Source organism: Bison bison, unplaced genomic scaffold (genome assembly GCF_000754665.1).
Source record: "Bison bison bison isolate TAMUID 2011002044 unplaced genomic scaffold, Bison_UMD1.0 scf7180017864482, whole genome shotgun sequence".
NCBI lineage: Eukaryota > Metazoa > Chordata > Mammalia > Artiodactyla > Bovidae > Bison > Bison bison.
Window position 1 is genome coordinate 5,931,414 of NW_011495042.1, and position 24,240 is coordinate 5,955,653.

Sequence of the window (24,240 nt, forward strand, 5' to 3'; positions counted from 1 at the left end):
GGTCTGGGACCCTGGCACACTTCAGGATGGGGGGGGTCTGAGACCCTGGCACACTTTGGGGTGGGGGGCCTGGGACCCTGGCACACTTCGGGGTGGGGGGCCTGGGGCCCTGGCACACTGCAGGGACAGGGTGAAGGGGGTTCTAAAGCTCTGAGCAAAGCACACTCAGGTGACTTGGAGGCAGGCTGGAGAGAGCTGTTTGGGGGGCAGGGACCCCTTAATCTTATCCATGAGGTCACACTGTCTGGTCCCTGGCGATCAGCTTCCTCTTACACCCAGATCCGCAGGTGATGCCCTGGGGACCACACCCTGCATCCTCTCTGGATAAGGCGGAAAGGGCAGAGGTGGGTGATAACCATGTCCTTCAATGTCTGAGTCCCCCCTGTCTTTTCTGGAATCTTATCCTAAAAACACACGTCTTCTCCTTAACTAAGCCTGTTCATCTCCTTCCACCTGGGTCCAGCAGCCCCTTCCGTGTCTCAGAATCCTGAATTATTCACACCGACCATAATCTGATACCAGCCAGGGCAGAGCGGCATTGAACCCGGGCCGCCGGGAGCTCAGCGTCAGAGGCTGCCGGCACCTCCCACCAGCGCCGAGGGTCACGCTTTTGTTAACAATCCTCACGAGCGCTCCTCTTAGATGGGACCAACGGGGCAGACCCTCTGGACAGCACCCGGTCTCCAGCCACCTCTCCTGTGGAAATGACCCAGTAAACACAGAAAAGCTTCCACTATGAACACGGCTACCTGAGCACGCTTTGATGCAGCAAGTGATTGCCAAGGCCCCGTATACACAGCGGAAGGGAACGAGTGGGCCAGCTGGGGGCACAACCACCCAGAGGGAGTGCCTGTGCAGTCACTTGGCACTGCCGTACTCCCAGAGCCCAACAGACGCGCTCCTTACCGCTTTCATTAATCAAGCAAATAATTTAATACAATATGCTTTTGAATTGTGGTGTTGGAGAAGACTCTTGAGAGTCCCTTGGACTGCAAGGAGATTCAACCAGTCCATTCTAAAGGAGATCAGCTTTGGGTGCTCTTTGGAAGGAATGATGCTAAAGCTGAAACTCCAGTACTTTGGCCACCTCATGCAAAGAGTTGACTCACTGGAAAAGACTCTGATGCTGGAAGGGATTGGGGGCAGGAGGAGAAGGGGACGACAGAGGATGAGATGGCTGGATGGCATCACTGACTCGATGGACATGAGTCTGAGTGAACTCCGGGAGCTGGTGATGGACAGGGAGGCCTGGCGTGCTGCAATTCATGGGGTCGTGAAGAGTCAGACACGACTGAGCAACTGATCTGATCTGATCTGATCTGCAGTTATAAAATAAAGTGAAAGTGTTTGCTGCTCAGTCGTGTCCAACTCTTTGCAACTCCATGGACAGTAGCCCGCCAGGCTCCTCTGTCCATGGGATTCTCCAGGCAAGAATACAGGAGTGGGTTGCCATTTCCTCCTCCAGGGGATGTTTCCAACCCAGGGATGAAACCCAGATCTCCTGCACTACAGGCGGATTCTTTACTGTCTGAGACACCTGGGAAGCTAAGCAAGGTCACAGAGTTTATGCACAACGTAGTCCATCCCTGTTAAACCCCAGATATACAGTCACATAAGGACCAGATACAACCCAGTGGTAGGCCTGATTATGTCAGTCAGGACTGCCTTTTTTTTTAAACCTTCACATAGCATTCATGAAAGTATGCACATGTGTACATAAAGTTATTAACGGCAGCGTTTTCAGAAGAGTATAAGACTGGAGACAACCTCGATGCCCATCAATGGTGAAAGTGGAAGTCGCTCAGCTGTGTCCGACTCTGCAACGCCGTGGACTATACAGTCCATGGAATTCTCCAGGCCAGAATCAATAGGCGGCTCGATACTGGCGCCCCTTGCAGTCATTAGAAGAATGGGGGCAGGACTTCCCTCGTGGCGCAGTGGATAAGAACCTGCCTGCCCACCAGGGGATACAGGTTTGAATCCCACATGCCTCGGAGTGACTAAGCCCCTGAGCCACAACTCCTGAAGCCCCCACGCTCTAGGGGCCGTGAGCCACAACTTCTGAAGCCTGAGCGCTTCGACGCCATGCTCCACAAGAGAAGACACCCCAGCGAGAAGCCTGCGAACCCCAACCAAGAGAAGCCCCTCCTCACCACAACTGGAGAAAACCCCCACATAGCGATGACAACCCAGTGCAAACAATAATACAGAAATAAATACTTCTTTAAAATGAAGAGGAGGGGCAGATCTATGTGCCCTGAGCGGGAAAAGTGTCTGTCAATGTCAACAACGTGACCAAAGCAGGGTCAGGAAGGATGTATTCAGCATGCTTCCATTTATGTTCAGAAGCAGTCAAGGATGGGCGTGTGTGTGTGTGTCCGCTCCTGCATGTCTGCACACCCTAAAACATCTTGGGAGGAGCTGGACAACAGGAGTTTGGTGGTGTGAGATCTGATTTTCTGCCACAGATCTAAGTTTCTGAAGTGCACTTTACGTTCTACAAAACATGTTAAAAATTATTTTTGAGCCAAAATGAACCGGTCAAATTTCTCTTCCCAGAGAAAGATTACCCCAACAGCCTGGTTTCCTCCCTGTGACCAGAATTCTGGCCTTTGTACTGACCCTGTGACCCTGCGCTGGGCCACCCACGGTGGGCTCCTCGCCTCTCGCCCTGTGAACACTGGTCAGTTAATCAGATTAGTGTGGGGTGGGGGTCAGGTATTCCAGATGAAAAGGATGAGGTCTGGGCCGTCAAACCTCCCTGGGCCAGGGGCGAAGGGCACAGAGGTCTTGGGGACTCAGACTGCAAGTCCGGCTACTATCTGCAGACAGTTCCAAGCTTAGAAAACGCTTTTCACAAACTGTTCCTGCTGCACCTTCACAACAAGTCTACAGGGTTCACAGTAGTATCTCCACATCACAGCGGAGAGGACCTGGGGGCGAAATAAATTTCCGAATGCTGCTCAGCTAGAAGGGGGCAGATCCGACCTGAGAGTCTGCACCACTGCCTCCTGACAGTGGAGCAAGAGGAGGTGCTGCAGACGCACGTCAACAGACCCTGCTCCTGTCAAACATCGCTCAAGTCCTACTGGAATAAATCCTTTTCGCTCCGTTTCAACTAAATTCCCTATTGCTTCTAATCCATGGACACAAAGCTGCTCAAATGTTTTCTCCCAACGCCCGGAAGACAAGGCATTCTAGCCGCTTCAGTCAGCCGCTTCAGCGGCGGGGTGCGGGGGGTGGGGGCTGGCAGCCTGATTCTGTTGTGACCCCCCCCAACCCCGCCTGTAGTTTGGGGGAGAGGGGATGAGGCTCCCTGGAATGTCAGAGGATTCTACTCTCCACTTGCTCCCGGTTTGAGCGGGAATGTGTGTACCTGGTATTTGGGGAGCAAACGGTTTCTCTAGTTCCCCAGATTCACAGCTGCCGAGGAATGAAGCCCTGGGATGCAGGACACACACAGCCTTGTGTCGTTGTTGTTCGGGTGCTCAGTCGTGTCTGACTCTTTGTGACCCCAGGCGCCACGCCAGGCTCCTCTATCTTCCACTACCTCCCGGAGCTTGCTCAAACTCATGTGCACTGAGTCAGTGATGCCATCTGACCATGTCATCCTCTGTCGCCCCCTTCTCCTCCTGCCCACCATCTTTCCCAGCATCAGGGATCTTTTCCGGGTCTGCTCTTCGCATCAGGGGGCCAAAGTATTGGAGTTTCAGCTTCAGCATCAGTCCTGAATACTCGTTGGAAGGATTTTTAGGATTGACTGGTTGGATCTTCTTGCGGTCCAAGGGACTCTCAAGAGTCTTCTCCAGCACCACGCTTCAGAAGCTATCAATCCCTCAGTGCGCAGCCTCCTTTGGAGCCCAAGAAAACCATCTGTCACTGTCACCGGATGGCATCGCCGACTCAGTGGACATGAGTCTGAGCAGACTCGGGGAGACAGTGACGGACAGGGAGGCCTGGCGTGCTGCAGTGCGTGGGGTCGCAAAGAGTCGGACACAACTGAGCAGCTGAACAACAGCTCCCTTACGGTCCCACCCTCACTTCCGTAGGTGACTACTAGAAAACCATAGGTCTGACTACGCGCATCTTTGTTGGCAAAGTGATGTCTCTGCTTTTTGGAACACTGTCTAGGCTTGCCATAGCTTTCCTTCCAAGGGGCAAGCATCTTTTAATTTCACCATCCACGATGATTTTGGAGCCCGAGAACTTGTCACTGCCAGAGCCTTACCCACACTCACTGAGAGGGTTTAGACGATGAGATCTGGGACTTCTGAGCCGATGAGATTCAGAAGAGATCTGCTGAGCTGACGCTGTCATGGGATGAGATCTCCGGGGGCCGTGGGATGGAGCGAACTTTGCATTTAGGATGAACATGAATCTCTGCAGGTCAGAGGGTGAACTGCCTTGCTTGATACCTTGGTTTTGGCCTTGTGAGACTCTAAGAGCAGTACCCAGCCCAGCCTACCAGATTTCTGACCTACAGAACTGAGAGATGTTAAAAAGTGGACTTTGGGTGGGAGGTGGGAAAGAGGTTCAAGAAGAAGGGGACATGTGTATGCCTGTGGCTGATTCATGTTGATGTATGGAAGAAACCAACACAACACTACCTTATTCAATACAAATGCAGTGCAATACAAAACTACTATATTCCAGTTAAAAATGAATAAATTGAAAGAAAAAGCAGACATTGTCTTAAGTCAAGAAATGTGTAATAAACCGTGATGATGGCAACAGAAAACTAATAAGTCATCTCGGAAGTCACTTCCCTGAATCCTTCGCTTTTCCAATCGGAGAAACTGAGGTCCAGAGGGCAGAATGCAGGTTCCACTGCAAGAGGCAGAGACAGAGGGAGCCACAGGGCCTAGGGCCCCGGGCTGGCTCCCAGGGGCAGGCAGGGCTCTGTGCCCCAACCACACTGCGGAGCGAGTGAGCGCCTCTGCGAACGGCATCATCAGCCTCTTCCGACACGGTGATTCCGAGAGCCCGCGAGCGGTCCCGGCCAGCCTCCGTCTCCGTGAGAGGAGAGTCCACCCGGGCTGGACTCAGGCCAAAGAGAAACGGGCAGGGCAGGGGCAGGGTTAGGGCAGAGGCCGACTCAGAGGCCAGTATTCTAGTCCCCCGGCCAAAGCTGCCTAGATAACAGTGCCACCCCACCCCCACCCCGAGCCACCAATTAGCTCCAATTGGCCTATTCAAAGGGCACAAATTCTCACCTGCCGCCCAGGCTTCTAATCCACGGAAGCACCATGAGAATGGAGCCCTGTGAGCTGAGCAGTGGCCCCTCTAGAGATAACTGGGAGGCAGGTCAGACCCCAACCTCCAAACACACTGTCACATCCACCCTTCCCCTGCCCCACTGTGGGGACAAGAGTCTCACATAATCCCAGGTCAGGTCGATGGAGGCTGGAGAAGGCAGGGGCGGTCTGATGAAGGTGGCTGCAGCAGGGAGAACTCAGGCTGGGGTCCCACCCAGCACCCACCTCGCTCAGCCTCTGCAGCTCCCTGCTGCCCTGCGGAACCGCAAGCTTTCGGTCACTCCCTGTCGCAGACAACCTGGCCACTGTGCCCGGGTCTTGTCTCTGGACACCCTGAGCCCTCTCTGACTCTGTGCCTTGCTTGGAACGCCTTTTCCATGCTTCCTCACCTTGCAAATACTTACACGCCCTTCAAGCCCAGCTACAAGGCCCAATTTGCATCCTGGAAACTCCTCAGGGAAGCCCATCTTCCACGCACTTGGTGGCTCCTTCTAAGCTTCCAGAACATTGCTCATTGTCCGACCATACCTATAATCGCACCCAGGCAGCTGTTCACGGATCTGTCACCTACTTCCCACCTGGGCCACAGTCAGAAGTGCACCCGTGACCCACAGCTCCCAGCCCTGCAGGGGGCTGGCACCCAGAGATGCCCAGTGGGTGCTCCTTAAGTTGATCTGGCTAATTCTCTCTAGATGTGAGACTCACAGATGCTTCTCAAGGTCAGAATTCTATGCGGTAAAACTCCAGAGGCAGGAGCCCAAGAGAGTGGGTTACCTGTTCCTCTCTTGCACAGGGAGGGAGCAGAGACCCGGGTCACCCAGGGGTGTCGGGACAAGTGAGGCGCAGGGCAGACGAGAGCGGGAAGGGGCAGGGCGTGAGTGAGCCCCCAGGTGTGGGAAGGGAGGGCCTGGACCCAGCATGGGTGTCCTCATCCAGGGCAGAGACACGCAGGAGAGAGGGAATGGGCTCTGGAGCTACGCGGACCGGCGGGCAAACCCCATCTTCTCCTCTGGATAACCATGTGGCCTTAGGCAAGTGACGTCCCTGCTTTGAGCCTGTTTCCTCACCTGTATAATGGGAAAGATGACTGTTCGTCCCGCTCAGAGGCCTCCCCAATTCTCATCCTCTGTCACGTTCATTCCTCAGGACAGTTCGGGACTCAGCCCCACCTCGCTTTCTCAGAGCTCTTCTCCAGCAGAAACAGGCCAGGGCATCCGTGAGAAGCTCTCGGAACAGCCTGCACTTCTTTGGAGCACTCAGCACAGATGAATTTAAGCAATTCGCTGCCCAGTCAGGCGTCTCCTGTCTGAGTCCCCAGGCTGACTGTCACCCTGCCCTGTGTCTTCTTGCTATCCCAGGACCCAGGGCACTGATGGGGATCGGGAGGAATCCGTGGGAAGTCCGAGCTGGTGGGGCGTCTCTCGGGGACGACCGTGCCCTTCAATGTCCAGAAGACATCCCTTTACGGAACTGCTTACTGAGCATCACTTGGGTACCAAGTTCTACGCCAAGGGCCGGGGATACAGGGATGAGCTGCGGTGGTGAAGCCACGGAGGGGCCTGCAGTGCAGCACAGGAGACAATGTCCCAGTCAGCACGGGCGGGCAGACGCTGCGCAGACGCACAGTGGAGAAGGTGACCAGCCCTGGGGAGGGGACGGCGGGAGGGCAGGGCTGACCTGCTGGCGCCCAGGGCACACCACAGAAGGCTTTCCGTTCTGGAAGCCTGCTCCGAGCATGCCATCCGGGGTCTGAACGCTCCCATCAGAGCGGCATGCCCCTCCCCCGGGCCCCCAACGTTCCCCTCATCACCTCACACGTTTATGAGGGGGTGGCAGCTTATCCAGGGGAGGAGGGATGGAGAAACCAAGCCCCCTCTCTGGGCCTCAACTTGCCCCTTCTGTAAAGCGAGGGGGTTCAGAGAGGCCCGGTGGTATCACGGACCTCCCTCCCCGATGCTGAGAACAGGGGAGGGTCAAAGAAAGATGGGAAGTCGGGGCAAACCCAGCAACGCACAAACGTCTCTTCACCCTGGTGTTGCTTCTGCACCCTGGATGAAACCCTGGGGCCTCCTGGGGTCTGAGACTGGGTCTGGAGTGGGGCCGGGGCTCCTTATCCCACAGGCAAGCAGCTGCCTCCGCTCTGGTCTTAGCTAAGCCACTGACTCACGCCCACGGCTCTAAACCCAGCCTTGACCTCCAGCCTCGGGCCGGCAAGGGAACTTGGGTTCGCACCAGGGGCCTCCCTGGAAACCAGATGCAGCATCTGCAAGGAACTCTCTGGGAGGGGAGTGCGGGGCGAGCACAGCCCCCAGCAGGACACCACCTCCTTCCCTCTATCATCACCAGAGCAGCTCCAGGGGCGCCTAGCACCCGCCGCAGCCTGTCCGGGTCAGTCCCAGGTGGGAACAGTCTTGCCCAGCTCAACACTCAGCACGGAACACACGGCTGGCAGCTTCGCAGCAGGCATCCCTGAGCCCTATCTGCCGGCTGCGTGACCTCGGACAACACTCTCCCAGCCCCCAGCTCCTTCCCTGCTCTTCCCTGGCATATTCCAACCCCCGCCCCCGCCCAGTCTTACAGGGACCTTCTCCTCCTGCCTTCCATGTTCTGGCACAATCAGAACCATAGTCATAATGACATTCAGGGCTTGCCCGACAGCTCCGTGGGTAAAGAATCTGCATGCAATGCAGGAGACACAAGAGATGAGGGTTTGATCCCTGGGTCGGCAAGATCCCCTGGAGTAGGAGATGGCAATCCACTCCAGTATTCTTGCCTGGAGAATCCCCATGGACAGAGGGGTCTGGTGGGCTACAGTCCATGAGGTTGCAAAGAGTCGGACACGACTGAACGACTAAGCACGACCACCACCCAGCTTGCACAATAAATGTGAACCTGCTTCGTGCCAGGCCCTGTACCAAGCCCTTGGCGTGGGTTACTCTTAACCGTCAGGTATCTGTCACTCTCCTGTCCCTTTCAGTCGAGGAGACGGGGAAAGGTCCCAGGAAAATGGCTAACTGCAGGCCCCACCCAGAAAACAACTCTGCCTGACTACTTCCTGCCCTCCTTCAGGTCTTTGCTTAAATACTGCTTTTGATTTAATCAGAGTCTCGCCTACTTCAAACAGAGGTTGTCAGGAGAACCAATGGAGCCAGCAGACATCCAAAAGCTTTGCAAACTGTCAAGTGCAGTGCACTTGTACGTGGCTGCCACATCGAGGCTTTCTGAACTTCCTGGGTTTCCAAGTTCAGCTTTCTGGCCCACAAAAGGAATCCCCAGGACGGCCTTTCTGGCAGAGGCTCACCCAACCCCTCTGCACACACCCACAGTGAGGGTGAAACTGGCTCCTAAGGTGCGGGGGCAACTCTTACTGGGAGCAAGGACCACTCAGTGGATGGGACCCACTCGTGTGTCCTAGCTCTGGGGCCTCAGATCCTATTTGCCACCTCCATCACATGACGTCTGGGTGCCTCCATTTTCCCACCTGTAAAATGGGGCTGATAATCAATGAGATAATGTGTGTAAAGCAGTGGGGTTAATTTCGTTAATTTCATTTCCATTCTTGTAAACCAGATGGTGAGGGACTTATTTTAATCCAGGAGTTTATGATCCAACAGTCATTTATCCTCAACTGCTTTTCCAACTGCTACACCTTGGTCCCTTCAACAAAACTAAAGGCCTGTTTTTGAAATATGGGCAGAAATCACCAGTTCTCTACCTCCCCCGCACAGAGGTCTGTAAACCACGGATTAAATTACGCATGAATAAGAAGACTCTTGAGAGTCCCTTGGACTGCAAGGAAAGCCAACCAGTCCATCCTAAAGGATATCAACCCTGAATACTCATTGGAAGGACTGATGCTGAAGCTGAAGCTCCAATTCTTTGGCCACCTGATGCGAAGAACTGACTCACTGGAAAAGATGCTGATACTGGGAAAGATTGAGGGCAAGAAGAGAAGGGGATGACAGAGGATGAGATGGTTGGATAGCATCACTGACTCAATGGATTTGAGTTTAAGCAAACTCCAGGAGACAGTGAAGGACAGAGGAGCTTGGTGTGCTGCAGTCTATGGGACTGCAAAGAGCTGGACACAACTCAGCGACTGAACACAAACATGAAATGTGAAAACTTTTGAACTTATGAAGGAGAATGATAATAGCAAAGCTTTGCCTTCTATGCTGGGGTTCTGAGTTAAGAGTTCATGTCGGAGTTAGGATTTCATGTAAAAAAGGATCCTGCTGCAACAGAAAGTTTGAAGACCTCTGAGACAAAGCATGTGAGGGAGCTCCCCAAAGAGCAAATAACCAAGCTTCCCATCTGCTTCAGCGCTGCTGGGGCCTCAACTCCAGGAGGGGGCCTCCTGTTCCCCCACCGCCCCGGGGTAGCACCGCCCCCCCTCAGACTGCCTCTTCAGCGTTCTGCAGGCTTCCGATGCGGCGGGCGGTAACAGGAGCAGCTTTCTGGAACCCGGCTCAGAGCTGCTGCTGAGTCCTGTAGTCTCCTGTGGCCTCTCCACCCTGGGGGCTGGGCACCGTCAGGAGCTGCTTCCTTGGGACTCGACCTGCCCAGCCAAAAATGAGCCCAAGAGTTCAGATTTCCTGGCCAGTCTGTAAGTCATGATCCCTTCCAGTATCCATTCCACTGGTGTTTACTCATGGCCCGTGACGGAGGCTCACGACCCCACAGAACAGCCCTGCCTGACCCCTCTCGAAGTACAAGAGGCCCTCATGCTACCAGCACAGCAGAACTTAAGGTTTCTGAGCAGATTCTGGTTTTGTCTGGTTGGGCTCCCCCCAACCCCCATATATAATATGTGTGTCTTATTTTCTTAATTAAAATGATGCAAGTACCCTGAAATTTCAAGTTCTTGGATCGTACCCTGACCTGGAGAAACTTCTCTTGGGCCCCGTTCAGGGCTCCAGACCAGCCCCACGCACGTAGAGAACGGGTCTGTTTACATAGAGACCAGCCACATCATTCCCCCAACAATCTCAACCCTGAGACGTTCGTTTTGCAGGAAAACGGCCAAAGACAGAGGCCTCTCCAAGACATAGAAACGCTGCAATTGTCAGCTGCAAGCTCAGAAGTCCCCAAGCCGAGCGGCTGCCTTTATCTCTGGGAGGCTGGGCAGTCTTGGGACACTCTCAAGGAGCCTGATGAAACACATCAATTCATCACTCAGAAATTATTACGAGGTTTTTGTCCTGTTGACCTGGAGTAGCGTAAGCACGGATGATAAATCCCCCAAGGGCGCGTCCTGAGCCCAGCTGGGCAATCTAAGGAAGCGCTAACCTTCACAATATCATCCTCTGACGGGGCCTGCAACAGTGCATGCCTTGCTCTCTATAAATGGCTTTTACATCATCCCCCAGCCATGTGGATCTGAGTAAGGGGACCGTCATTACAAGCTGTCCTTTCCGAATGCCTGTGCTAAGGACATTTCCGTTCTACAGATTCATTCAAAGGTGTGTGTCCCCACCTTTGACATCTGGGGGGTCAATTCCAGTTGGGAAGTTCTCAAAGGGGGTGAATCAGAGAAAGGGAAGAATTTATCCCTAAAGATACTTTCCTTCCTGTTCCAGCTCCATCACTTACTGGCTTGCCAGTCATGTTACCACTCTGAACCTCAGCTTCCTCTTCTAGTGAGGTTTTAGAACCAAAGGGACAGTCGACAAATTAAAGGTAGTGATGCCCACGAAGCGGGAGGCAACCTCCCTGCACAGCTGAGAGCGGCACAGGTGCTGGAAGCGGCCTGGGTTAGAGTCCTGGCTCAGCTGTCGAGCAGCTGCGTGACCTTCAGCCCTTTGCTTAACTTCTTTGTACCTTGGTTTCCTCATGTGCCGGGTGCAGATTTAAAAAAAGAAAGTATCTGTGTGGCAGGCTTGTTGTTTTTATTTCTCCCCCAGATGAACTGAGTTAACACACGTAAAGGGTCTGAGACAGCATCTGGCGTCTCATGAACACGCAGCAAAGCCTCGTGAGCCCTGGAGCATGCGGCTCCCAGCAGCCAAGGCCGAGACTGATGGGATTATTCGTGGATTCTCTCTGACTCCCCAGGACGGCTCAGTGAGAAGGGACCCCCGCACCACCGGAACCAGCAAGAAAACTGTGGCTCGGATCAGACGAGGGGCAGAGCCGGACTCAAACTCATTCTCTCCCGGCTGTGTGCCTGCCTCTGGTCCAGTCAGCCATGTGGCCTTCCACCATCGGACCCCCCAGGACCCCCACGGCGGGGTAGTAGCCAGAGCTCTGGGTCATTCTGCTCTGAGTGATTGTGCAGCTGCTGGGGCTGGGGGACATCACCCCACACACCACAAAGGCTACGGAGCGAGTCCTGTTGTCATGCCTTGATTCCTTGATGTTTAGAAACCTCGCTGGGAGGAGGGAGGCTTCTTCCTCACTACACTCCCTGTGCTTAGAGCACTAGCTAAGCACGACACTCCCTTGCTCTAAAGCCCTCAGTAGCTCCCTATGGCACACAGATCGGATCAGTTCACGCAGGGAACACGAGTCCAAATGCAGCAGTTCTTTTCAGGGGTTTTCCCAGCCTCCCGCCACTGGGCTCATGTCCTCTCAGCTCCCTGGACCACCACCCTCTTCCATTAAGAGCACTCAGATGGGGACTCAGAACTGCAGGCTCTAAGCCAGTCCAGAGCAACTGCAGGTGGGGAAGGGACCCGAGATTCAGATGCTCAGAAACCATACAGCCAGGGGCAGAGCTGGGACCCCAATTCAAACCTCTGTACACCTCCAGGACCGTTCTGAATAGCAAATATTCTTTGCTGCATTTTCAGATTATTTGCTGACAAACACGTGTGTACATGTGCTCAGTCACGTCCGACTCTTTGCAACCCCATGGACTGCAGTCCACCAGGATCCTCTGTCTATGGGCTATCCCCAGGCAAGAATACTGGAAAGAGCTGCCACTCCCTTCTCCAGGGGATCTTTCTGACTCAGGGATCACACCTGCGTCCCCAGCACTGGCAGGCGGGCTCTCTACTGCTGAGCCACCAGCGAAGTCCAAACGTACACGTAAACGTACAAACCTGAAAGATTTCAGATAATGCAGATGATTTGGGTCCTAACACTTCTTTCCAATGCCGTCTCATTAAAGCAAAACCCAAATCTTTTACAAAGGCTCCTGCCCACCGGGCACTCTCCTCACTGCATTCTGTTCTCCAGGCCTCTCCACAAACCCCTAAGGGCCTCCACGCTCAAGGCCTCTGTCCCTGCTGTTCCCTCTGCCTGGAACGCCCTTCCTCAGGATGATGTCTCATCACCATTCAGAGCTCACACAGGGTCACCTCCTCCAGGAAGCCCTCCCTGACTACCCTGTCTAAACCACCCCTTCCAGCAGCCACTTTCTATCACACCTTTCTCTTTCCTTCTTTCTCACAAAAGAATAACCTCATCACAGAAGAAAGATCTCGTTACCAACGATTCTCCTGTTGACTTTTTAGTTTGTCTTACACTCTGCCTCTCCCCAGCAGAATACCAGCTCTCTGCCAAGGAGAGCTGACCTGAGCGCTCACTGCCACCACTGCGGCAGCCAGGGCAGCACCAGGCATGGAGGAGGCACTTGATGCGAGCTCAGTGAGGAAACACACGAACGACAGAGATAAGTTTTGGTCGCTGGCTGTTCCCTCTCTGCACGATACGCTCGTCCCCAGTCCATGGGCTGGAACACTGAGGCCCCCCGCCCGAACGTCAGCACCATCCACTCCCAGACTGAAACAAAGCCTCCGCTGGGGCTCAGCTGGTCAAGGACAGCAGCCGCTGGCATCTCACCGAAGAATCCGTGCAATAAGGCTGTCTGCTATTAGTGAGAATTGTTCTCACGCCTCCCACAGAGGGACACCCTGACTTTATGAAGGAAAAACCACACAGTGATTAACACTTAATCAGGACATTGTCTGTGTTACAGCTCTGCGAGGGTGCGGGGGGGGGGAAGATGGGGCTTTCATCTCACGCTAGTAAATGTTACAATCGGTGTGTTCCTGACGCGATTTTCTTATTAGGGTCCTTCCTTGTAAATTTTATTGCATTTAATTAAAAATTATTGCTAAAAGAAACAGCTGCAGATGGTCTTATTTTAAGTCAGAAAATTAAAAACTGAATATTCTCATCAGTCAATTTCAACAAGAAGCACAGCCGCACGCATTAGGAGTGTGATGGTTTTGAGATTACGATAATTTTTATGGCATTTCCAGGTCCTTTCAATGAAACTTAATGAAAGCTCTGCATGAGTTCATTTGTCAAAAACATAATAATAATAAGAAGGCTCCCGGCTTGCAGGCAGATAGAGAGATACCAATGAATACCACCGCTGGGATGTGCCAAAAACCTGGCCAGCCAACTCTCGACACCGATGGAATCGGTCAGCAGGAGGCTTGGTTGTAACCCTGCTGTCTACCCACTCAAGGATGCACAGCTGAGGCCGTAAATCACCTTTATTTTCACAATGATGTGTATTTCTGTCGCCGCAGCGCTGTCTGCGGCTGTAAAAGAAAAAAAGTCAGGTTTTCACTCTGAGGGAACCATTGCACCGAACCACCTACTGCATTCTAAAGATGCTGGAAGGGGCCCTCATGCTAGACTCTGCGCGCATTTCAGAGTTATAAATGCAGCCGCGTCCTTGGTCTGGACAGTCTGCACCGTGACCCACCCCCCACGCCCCCGCTTTGTTACTTGGCTTGTATCCTTTAGCTTGTATTTTGGGACTAAATCCTGATTACTTCTCTTATGTCTTTTGTTGGACACCAACTCCACACCTTTTGTTTCGGACCAGACAGACTATAAAAGATGAAGAAAAGATCGAGTGGAGAGGTTTTCCCGGGTGGTCCAGTAGTCAAGACACTGCCTTCCAAGGGGCGGGGGTTCGATCCCTGGTTGGGGAATTAAGATCCCACACGTCGCGCGGCGCGGCCAAGAAAATAAAGGAGAAAGCTTAAAAAAAAAAAAAAAAAAGACTGAGAAGAGAAAAGCAAAGGCAGACACAGCTGGGGCCCTGGGGGGACCGATGCTGGAGGACAGGACGGCTGTGCACGCTGCAGAGGCCGAACCCAACGCAGCCCCACTGAGCCTTCATTCCCTCCGGGGGGCCCCTTGGCTCACCTCCCTGCTTCCCGTGTCTTCATCCCCTCCGCTCTCCATCCTGCCTGGAAGGCCAATGAGGAACAGCCCCACCACAGCCCTGCCCGGCTGAAAACCCGCCGGGGGCTGCCCCGGGGTGTCAAGCAGAAACATGAGGTGCTTCTCGGCTGGGGCCCCAGGCAGCCTTCCCACGTCCGGCTCGCCGGCATGGATGCCGAGCTCCGCAGTCTGAACGCGTAAAGGTCTTTCCTCACCCCAGCCGCCCCAGACTGAGTATCTCCATCGTGACTCCCTCGATGCCCCTCTGGAGATACCCTGGGGCCCCCCCGGATGGCAAAGGCTCCTCGCCGTCCCCTCCTCAGAACCGCCTGGACGGACCTCACACACGACTTTTATCACACTAGGCTCTAAGGACCTCTATCGGCCTTTCTCCCCAGCCAGCCGGAAACACCCCAAGGGCAGCAACCATCACCCCGCTGACACACGCCAGTACTTAGAAATGCAGCCGATGTTGAGTGGCTGGCAGTGATGGAATCGGCTGAGCTGCTGGAACATTCTACCACAAGACTGGAAATCCGGAAAAGACGGTGCAGGCTTGGTCCCTACACCTTTCAACCCTTACACCTTTCTACACGGTCTCCGTGTTTGCAGACGACGGGAACGGCTTTCCAGAAAAAAGAGATCGAGGAGATCCTCTGAAACACAGTAGGTCACTTTCACTGTGGTTTAACCTGCCAAACGCCACAGTCCCACGCGTCCGCCTGGGCTCACACCTTCCTCCACCTCTGTATGGGGAAATTCTGCTGTTGCTCAGTCACCAAGTCCATCCGATTCTTGTCCACCCCATGGACCGTAGCACGCCAGGCCGTGCCATCCCTCACCATCTCTCAGAGTTTGTCCATTCATGTCTGTTGAAATCAGTGATGCCATCCAACCATCTCATCCTCTGTCATCCCCTTCTCCTCCCACCTTCAATCTTTCCCAGCATCAGGGTCTTTTCCTGCAAAGACTCAACTCTTTGCATTAGGTAGCCAAAGTATTGGAGCTTCAGCATTTGTCCTTCCAGTGAGTATTCAGGGTTGATTTCCTTTAGGATGGACAGGTAGGATCTACTTGCAGTCCAAGGGACTCTCAAGAGTCTCCTCCAGCACCACAGTTAGAACTTTTCTTGAATTCAAGTGCCCATTCAGATGCCCCCTTGTCCATGACGCCAGCCCACCCTCCTCTGGACGCCTACTCTCTGCGTCCAGAGCGTTTTCAGCCTTGCAGTCCAGGGACTTGAGTCTAGGTCCTTCCAACCCCCTCGACCCCACCTCCAATGAGGTCAGTGACGATGGGGAGGTTCACCTCTCCACCTCCTGCCACACAGCACCCACGCACCCCCTTCTCGAACGGCCGTCATCAGTGAGCCAAGAGATTCAGGCACCGGGATGCCCCCAGTCCCAGTGCTCACAAACTCCTGGCCTTCTGACCGTGGACGGCTCTGGAGGCGCCCGAAATGCTGGGCTCTCTTTCTCTGGAAGCCACTGCTGCTCGGGGCTGAGTCCTCTGAGCGGTACAGATGGCTGCTCCAACACAGAGCTTCCGGTCACTCATCCCATGCCAAGGGCCACAGGAGGGCAAGGGTCTCCCCATCCCTGTGCCCGGCAGAAGGGAACGGCACCTGAGCACCTCATCAGCAAGTCCCAGGAGAGGCTGTCCGTCTTCTCCACAAGCTGCCGAGACCGCAGCAAACCCACCGGCAGGCAGAAACCAAAGGAGGACATCCCTCCGCTTTCCCTCGCGTCCCCGCCTCTGCACCTCCGAGCAAAGCCAGCACGCGGGTGGTGGCCGTGTGGGCCTGACTCCCGTGAGGGAGCCGCTTCGGAGCTCTTGGGTGGAGGGCACCAGTGAGCACGGCACTTTTCAACCACAGAGAACAGGATGGAAGGAGCACTGTGTGGAGAGTCAGAAAGACTTGGGTGTGAGTCTTGGTGTGGCGACTTACTGCCTGTGTGACCGAGGACGGCTGGAATCTCTTTCCTGGGCCTCAGCTTTCTCATCTGGAAAATGGGAACTAGAAAGCCGTAAGGTGCCTCACTGATCACAAGTTACAAGTGAAATATCTGCTACAGACAGAGTTACAGACAGTGAGATTTCGGAATCAAAACACCCTCGTCCTGGGGTGCCCAGGCTGGTGCGGGCAGCCCCGCCCCCATCCCCCGCGGAAGGCAGAGGCAACGTCGACGCCACACCCCACAGCTCACGAGTTCACACCTGCTCCTGGTTTATGCACGTGAGGTCCTGAACACTGGGTCTGACACACGCACAAGTTGTAAGAGAGACACAGACACCCTCCCAGTGGAAGACCCGGTTCTGCACCTGCACCCACGCTGTGGAGCCTTGATCGCGTCACTCCATAACAGCTCGTGCTCACCAACCTTCTCACTCCGTGCTGCACTAACTCACTTCGTCCTAAAGACACGAACAGGCCCGGTACGCCCAGCGTCGCCTTTTACAGACAAGGAAACCGAGATACGTGGGACTTCCCTGGCGGTCCACACTTCCACTGCAGGGGGCGTGGTGGGTTCAATCCCTGGTCGGGGAACTAAAATCCTGCATGCCACGCAATGCAACAGCAAAGAAAAAGAAACCGAAGCAGAGGGAGCACTGAGGGGTAGGTCACAGCGAGAGGTGGAGCGCAGACTGAAAAGCAGGCAGAGAAAGTGATGAGAAAAAGCCAGCGCGGCAATATGTTAATATCAAATCTAAGAAGCGGGCCCACGGACATTCACTGGAAAACTGCTTCTGCTCTTCCCTAAGTTTGAATGTTTTCATAATGAAATGGGGAAAGGGGACCTCGGGGATCTGTGTGGAGGGATAATACTGAGTGATTAAAGTAGACGCTTCATCGTGCAAAAGCGAAGTTACAATTACGGGGATTTAAACAAGACACTTAGGACAGACCAGTGTGTGTGGTGTTTTGCATCCATTGGCTACTTAATAAGCTTACACAAAGCACCTCAAACTGTCTCAGAAGATACTTAACAAATGATAGTTCTTTCCCCCCGTGAAGCTCAAAATCACCAACCCATCAACATGCATTTATTAAGCTCCTAGTCCGTAATCAACATACCAAGGTCTTGTGGGATATTCAGAAGGCCTAGGTTGTCCCAACCAAGAGTCCTGACTGGGGACACAACGATTCTACTGGAAAAGGATGAGCGTTGGACTAGATGGCCGTTGAGAACATTTTTTCTGCGTTCAGTTCAGTTAGTTCAGTCACTCAGTCGTGTCTGACTCTGTGACCCCATGGACTGCAGCACGCCAGGCCTCCTTGTTCATCACCAATTCCTGGAGCTCCCTCAAACTCATGTCCATTGAGTCGGTGATGCCATCCAACCATCTCATCCTCGGTCATCTCCTTCTCTTCCCACCCAATCTTTCCCAGCATCAGGGTCTTTTCAAATGAGTCAGTTCTTCGCATTAGGTGGCCAAAGCATTGGAGTTTCAGCTTCAGCATCAGTCCTTCCAATGAATATTCAGGACTGATTTCCTTTAGGATGGACTGGTTGGATCTTCTTGCAGTCCAAGGGACTCTCAAGAGTCTTCTCCAACAACACAGTTCAAAAGCATCAATTCTTCAGCTCTCAACTTTCTTTATAGTCCAACTCTCACATCCATACATGACCACTGGAAAAACCATAGCCTTGACTAGACGGACCTTTGTTGACAAAGTAATGTTTCTGCTTTTTAATATTCTGTCTAGGTTGGTCATAACTTTCCTTCCAAAGAGTAAGCGTCTTAATTTCATGGCCACAATCACCATCTGCAGTGATTTCGGAGCCCCCCAAAATAAAGTCTGTCACTGTTTCCATCGTTTCCCCATCTATTTGCCATGAAGTGATGGGACCAGATGCCATGATCTTCATTTTCTGAATGCTGAGTTTTAAGCCAGATTTTTCACTCTCCTCTTTCACTTTCATCAAGAGGCTCCTCAGTTCCTCTTCACTTTCTGCTATAAGGGTGGTGTCATCTGCGTATCTGAGGCTATTGATATTTCTCCCAGCAACCTTGATTCCAGCTTGTGCTTCATCCAGCCCAGCGTTTCTCATGATGTACTCTGCATATAAGTTAAATAAGCAGGGTGACAATATACAGCCTTGACGTACTCCTTTTCCTATTTGGAACCAGTCTGTTGTTCCATGTTCAGTTCTAACTGTTGCTTCTTCACCTGCATACAGATTTCTCAGGAAGCAGGTAAGGTGGTCTGGTATTTCCATCTCTTGAAGAATTTTTCACAGTTTGTTGTGATCCACACAGTCAAAGACTTTGGCATAGTCAGTAAAGCAGAAGCAGATGTTTTTCTGGAACTCTCTTGCTTTCTCAATAATCCAACGGATGTTGACAATTTGATGTCTGGTTCCTCTGCCTTTTCTAAATCGAGCCTGAACATCTGGAAGTTCACGGTTCACATACTATGTATGAGAGTCAATTCAGGAGAAAAGAATGCTTTGGGGATACAGTTTAAATCAAAGTTGTGTATGTGTGTGGGTGCCAAGTCTCTCAGTTGTGTCCTACTCTTAGTGACCCCATGGACTGTAGCCTGCCAGGCTCCTCTGTCCATGGGATTCTCCAGGCAAGAATACTGGAGTGGATTGCCATGCCCTCCTCCAGGGAATCTTCCAGACCCAGGGATTGAACCCGCGGCTCTTACACCTCCTGCACCGGCAGGTAGGCTCTCTGCCACTAGCGCTGCCTGGGAACCCCAAAGTTGTGTACACCAGAGGAAAATGTACACAGGTAACAACGTGTACACTTCTCCTTCATAAGACAGACGACAGCTACAAAGAACGTTTTAACTGGGAAAATGCTATTGTCTGTGTGGACAAACCTGGAAGGGAGTATCTGCACAGGAGAAACTTTACAATCATCCATCAGACCCTGAGCTGCTGCTCTGATTTGGAGAACTCTGAATTCTATCACACACTCCAGACGTTTCTCAAAGGGAGGCACTTTCACTAGGAGAAGGATTTAAATAACACTAAATCACACCACGAGATTCCCCTTTCACCCTTCCTGGATCCTTCTGACCACGCCGAGGAGACTGTCTTCGCGTTGGCCCAGGACGCCTCTCACACCTCTCGTTGCTCAGCAAAGGGACGGAGCCTCCGCTCAAGGCCTCAGCAAGGCCTGAGGCTCAGGCCAGACTTCACCCGCTGGGGCTTAGTTCTTTGTCCTGTATCTTATTTTCACAACTGCCTTCTACTTAAGACAACTAATACTGGTTCTCCATTTGCCGGTAGTGACACAGAATTTCCTTTTGAAACATCTTTTAAGTAAAAAAGATGGACTGATTTAAAGACAAGCAGTGAGCCATAGTGTGGGTGGCTGAGAAATAACAGATCTGCTCCAATCAGACCACAGGACAGAGGAGCAAACGGGGGGCCCACAGGGAGGCAGAGCCGGGTGGGCTCTGAACTCCCCCTCCTGGGGCTCACTGTCCAGCTCTGTTTCAGGAGCGTCGATATTTATCTTGGCCTCGGCCTCTGATCCTCACTGCAGCGAGGTCTGGGGACACACAAGCAGCGGAAGGAGGAAGGGAACAGTCTCCCATCCTCTCATCCGGTCCTGGCCAACCCCAGCACCCCTGGGCACATGTCTCAGGTCAGCAGCACCCCCCTGCACTTGGTTCTCAAAGCCCCTATTCAGGCGAAGAAGCCGGGGCCCCCGCACCTCGTGGCAGCCCCTGCCGCCTCTCGACGCCGTGTGTCCGGCGCCGCCCTTGCCCAGACGTGTTCCAGCCCAGAGCGGGGATTTCTCTCGCCCTCTGCTTCCCTCTGTTTCATGCAGGAAAACGGAAGAAAGCTCTGCTCACTGACTGATGTCCAAGAGGATGTGGTTCCTGCACGGGACATACATCCCAGCCAGCCTGGCCTGCAGGGAAATCCATTCCACAGCAGAGTGTGATGGTTCAAGACACTCAGCCAAGGCTCTGGCTGGAGCCTCAAATGTGAGATACCACGGGGAAAGCACCTAGCACGGGGCTGGCACACAGCAAGCAGGCAGGGCATGGAGAGGATTCACATCTTCTGCAGTATTTTATTCTGGTTTGGATGAAGCCAACTTTTTTTTTTTCCTTCTGTTTTTTTTTTTTTGGACTAAGCAAAAATCAACGTGGGCTTTCCAAGGGGCTCAGTGGTAAGGAATTCCCCTGCCAATGCAGGCGACGTGGGTTTGATCCCCGGTCTGTGAAGATCCCCTGGCGAAGGAAATGGAAACCCACTCCAGTCTTGCCTGGAAAATCCCACGGACAGAGGAGCCTGGCAGGCTACAGTCCATGGGGTCACAAAAGAGTCAGACACGACTGAGCGACTAAACAGCAGCAGCCCAAGGCCACAGGCCCTTTGCATATGGCCAAGTAGCCTGTACACTGCACAACCCCATGGACACTGTATATAGACTAAAAGGCGAGTGTGACCCTGGGGTTGGGCAGTGTGCAACCTGCACAACTGGACCTGGCATCCCTTAGCACCCTTCACAAAAATTCCTGGACCAAGAGTCAGGGAATCGGAGTCCTGACACTGATTTCTCCACCAAGAGAGATTTGAGGCAACTCTCTTTCCCTCTTCGTGCCTCAGTTTCCTCCTCCGTAACAGGACCAAATGTTGTCAGAAGTTCCCTTCCAGCTCTGCAATTCTGTGATTCAACAGAAGCAGATTTCCATTTCCGAAGGACAGTCATATACAAAAGAGGAAATGAGCTCAGATGCCTGGCTGTAGGGTGAAGAGTCAGCAGGAGGGGGCAGGGCTAGTAGAGGGGTTGGCTTCCACCTCGGTGGGGTGGGGACATGATGGGAAGACGGCTTCTGGCTCAGACAGAAAGGAAAAATAGAAGTACCGAGCAACAGATGCAGCAGCTCTGAGAGGTAGAGAGTTCCCTGGGGCCTGAAGAATTCAACTACAGACCGGGTTAGGAGAGAGACCTATTAGACATGGGAAGTTAGACCACATGCCCTTTGAGGTCCGTCCCAGTACGGAGACTTTATGGTTTCAAACCTTGGCTCTATTTCCATTAGTGCTGGAGGTATGCCACTGGGGTCGTGTGCACACATGCTAAGTCACTTCAGTTATGTCTGACTCTCTGTGACCCTGTGGACTGCAGCCCTCCAGGCTCCTCTGTCCATGGGATTCTCCAGGCGAGACTACTGGAGTGGGTTCCCAGGCTCTTCTCCAGGAGATCTTCCCCACCCAGGGATCAAACCCAAATCTCTTACATCTCCTGCATCAGCAGGCGGGGTTCTTTACCACCTGGGAGGCTTCCCCCACACCCACCGGGGTTGGGTCTTGTCAAACCCCACTGATAAGTACTAATGCAGTGACCTTGTCTGCTTTTCTGCTCCCGCCCTCTTCAAAGTGTGCACATGCCCCCATTCTCCAAATTAAACTGGATCCCTCTAGGGGCACTGATGCCCACCTCTGCTTCAAACCAGGTCACAGAAAGAACCAATTCATAGCCTTACCCAGACTCGGGGCAGGGGGAGAGGGAGACAGGGTGGGGAACCGTATGAAAAACGCAGGACAAAAGTCACGCAAACTCTCCTCGTGTCTGCACTCCACAGAGAGCTAATGCTAATTGCAAATCATTCTTATTGATTCATTACTGCAGGTCCCCTGGGAATTCGGAGCAACGACAGCTGTACCGGACTAGACTGAGGTACTGTACGTGCGGGGAAAGAACCAGGCTTTCCTTGAAAATCACTGCCATTCTGACTTTTCATTGATTCAGATCAGGTGCCCCCGAGTGTGTACGTGGTGGAGGTTGAATTGCAGCCCCTTTAAGGTGCATCCGCGGTGCCTAAGAAACAGCAGGACTGGGGTACTCTTTCTGCCCCCTTCTGATGCCTATGTCAGAAGCTTTCTCTATCTCCTTTATACTTTAATAAAACTTTATTCACACACACACACACACACACACACACACACACACACAAGAAACAGCAAGACTTGGCCAGTACCCACCCGGGATGATCAATAAGGCCATTCAGTCAGGCTCGGGAAGCTGAGGTCAGAAAACCCCCCCTGGTGTCAATAATTGCAGTGTTTCACTCTCATTCCCAAGGTGACCAAGTCCAAAAACAAACAAAAGGAATCAGCTTGGACACGCCTCTTAGAGACCTCTATTGAGAGGTTTAGCTTAGGGCGCCCTTAGCTCCTCAAACGATTTAAATAAATGGTCTTTTCTAGTTCCCTTGAATATAGTGTATATTGACACAATAAAAAGGGATCAATCTCAATTTAGGGTATTCTCCTGATGGTGAAAGATATTTAGTTTAGCAAGATTCCAGGCCCTTCTCTTTTGGTAACTTGCCCAGAGGGGAGCAGTAAAGCCATCTGCCTAGGAGATGAGAAACATATCCCGATAATAGCAATACCCGCGCACATCTGCCTAGGAGATGAGAAACATATCCCAGATAACAGCAATACCCGCGCACTATATCTGGCATCTGAGACAACATTTTCAAGTAGACTAGGTACTCCTATCTTTCCAAACACTCTGCCTAGAGGCAGCACGGATTCTTTTCACAGGTGAAGTAACCAAGACTTGGAGAGGGAAAGCCACTCAGCCCAAGTCACAAAGCTAGAGAGAGACAGAGCCCGAGGCGAAAAAGCCAGTCCGTTCTGACCACTATGCCCGTCCCCAACCTCCAGGATCTAACACCTGATCATCTGAGGCGCTGATGTAATAACAACAGAAATAAAGTGCAAAATCAAAGTCATGCACTAGACTCATCCCCAAACCATCCCTGCCCAGGTCCGTGGAAAAACCGTCTTTCACCAAACTGGCCCCTGGCACCAAAAAGCTCGGGGACCACCACCCTCGCCTAAGCTTGCCTCTCGGATGGTTACCATCTTTCACCAAACTGGCTCCTGGCACCAAAAAGCTCAGGGACCGCCACCCTCGCCTAAGCTTGCCTCTCGGATGGTTACCGCCGCCGGCTGGGAAAGGGAAGGCGAGTGTCACGGTACCTTTCTGCCTCCGGGTCCGCGCTCTGTGGCTTGCTCTCGAAGGCGTTGAAGCTGCTCATGTCCACGTAGCCGTCGTTCTCGTTGGCCGTGGACAGGGCCCGGCTCTGGTCTTCAAACAGCTTCGTAAACGTCCCGGCCCGCGCGGGCCTCCGGGGCGGGATCTGGATGTTCTCGTAGTCCGAGTTCATGGCCGGGATGTTCTCGTAGTCCGAGGTGTCCGCGTTGGGGAACGAGATGGAGCGTGGCTTGGTGAGGGGCAGCGGCAGGAAGGGGGGGCGGGAGCGGTCCTCGAAGGACTCCACCCGGGACACCGTCCTGCTGAAGGGGACCCCCTTCCTCTTGCCCTCCCGGCAGAAGATGAGCGAGGAGGGCGAGTCGCAAGCCCGGAGCTTGCCCGTCCGCGCCCGGAGCTGCGGCGAGTTGCTGAGGCTCCTGCGGTCCATCTCCAGGAGCCGAGCCGGCCCGTGGTAGCTGGACTCAGAGGACGACCTGGACGAGGACACGTTGACATCCACGTGCATCTTGCTCTCTGTCTTCTTCTTGAACGTCAGCGCCAGGAACCGCTTGAAGGACGACTTCTTCTTCTTGGAGTGCTTGTCCGGGGGCTCGCTCTCCACCAGGAGCGAGGGGGAGCTCTTGGTGATGGGCTTCTTGGTGATGCAGGCCAGGTCGAACGGGGGCGGGATGTCTACCATGGACGATGGGGTGGAGGTGCCGCTGGACGGCAGGTGGCTCCTCTGGGAGAAGCTGCCGGAGGAGCCGATGACGCAGGGCAAGGACAGGTTGTCTTCCTTCCTCTTGATGCTGTGGCCCTCGAGGCCGCATGCCTCGGGCTCCCGGTACAGGGACACGGGGATCTCCCGGCCCTCCACGGAGAACGATCGCGG

General features: G+C 53.4%; 1 protein-coding gene across 1 annotated transcript in view; it reads right to left on the reverse strand.

Annotated features, from left to right (window-relative positions):
• Positions 1-24,240, reverse strand: part of FGD5 (FYVE, RhoGEF and PH domain containing 5) — a 119,739-nt gene that overhangs the window by 85,191 nt on the left and 10,308 nt on the right. Inside the window, exon 5 of the mRNA XM_010862520.1 lies at positions 23,354-24,234. Coding sequence (XP_010860822.1) covers positions 23,354-24,234 — 881 coding nt within the window. The remainder of the gene's footprint in view (positions 1-23,353; positions 24,235-24,240) is intronic.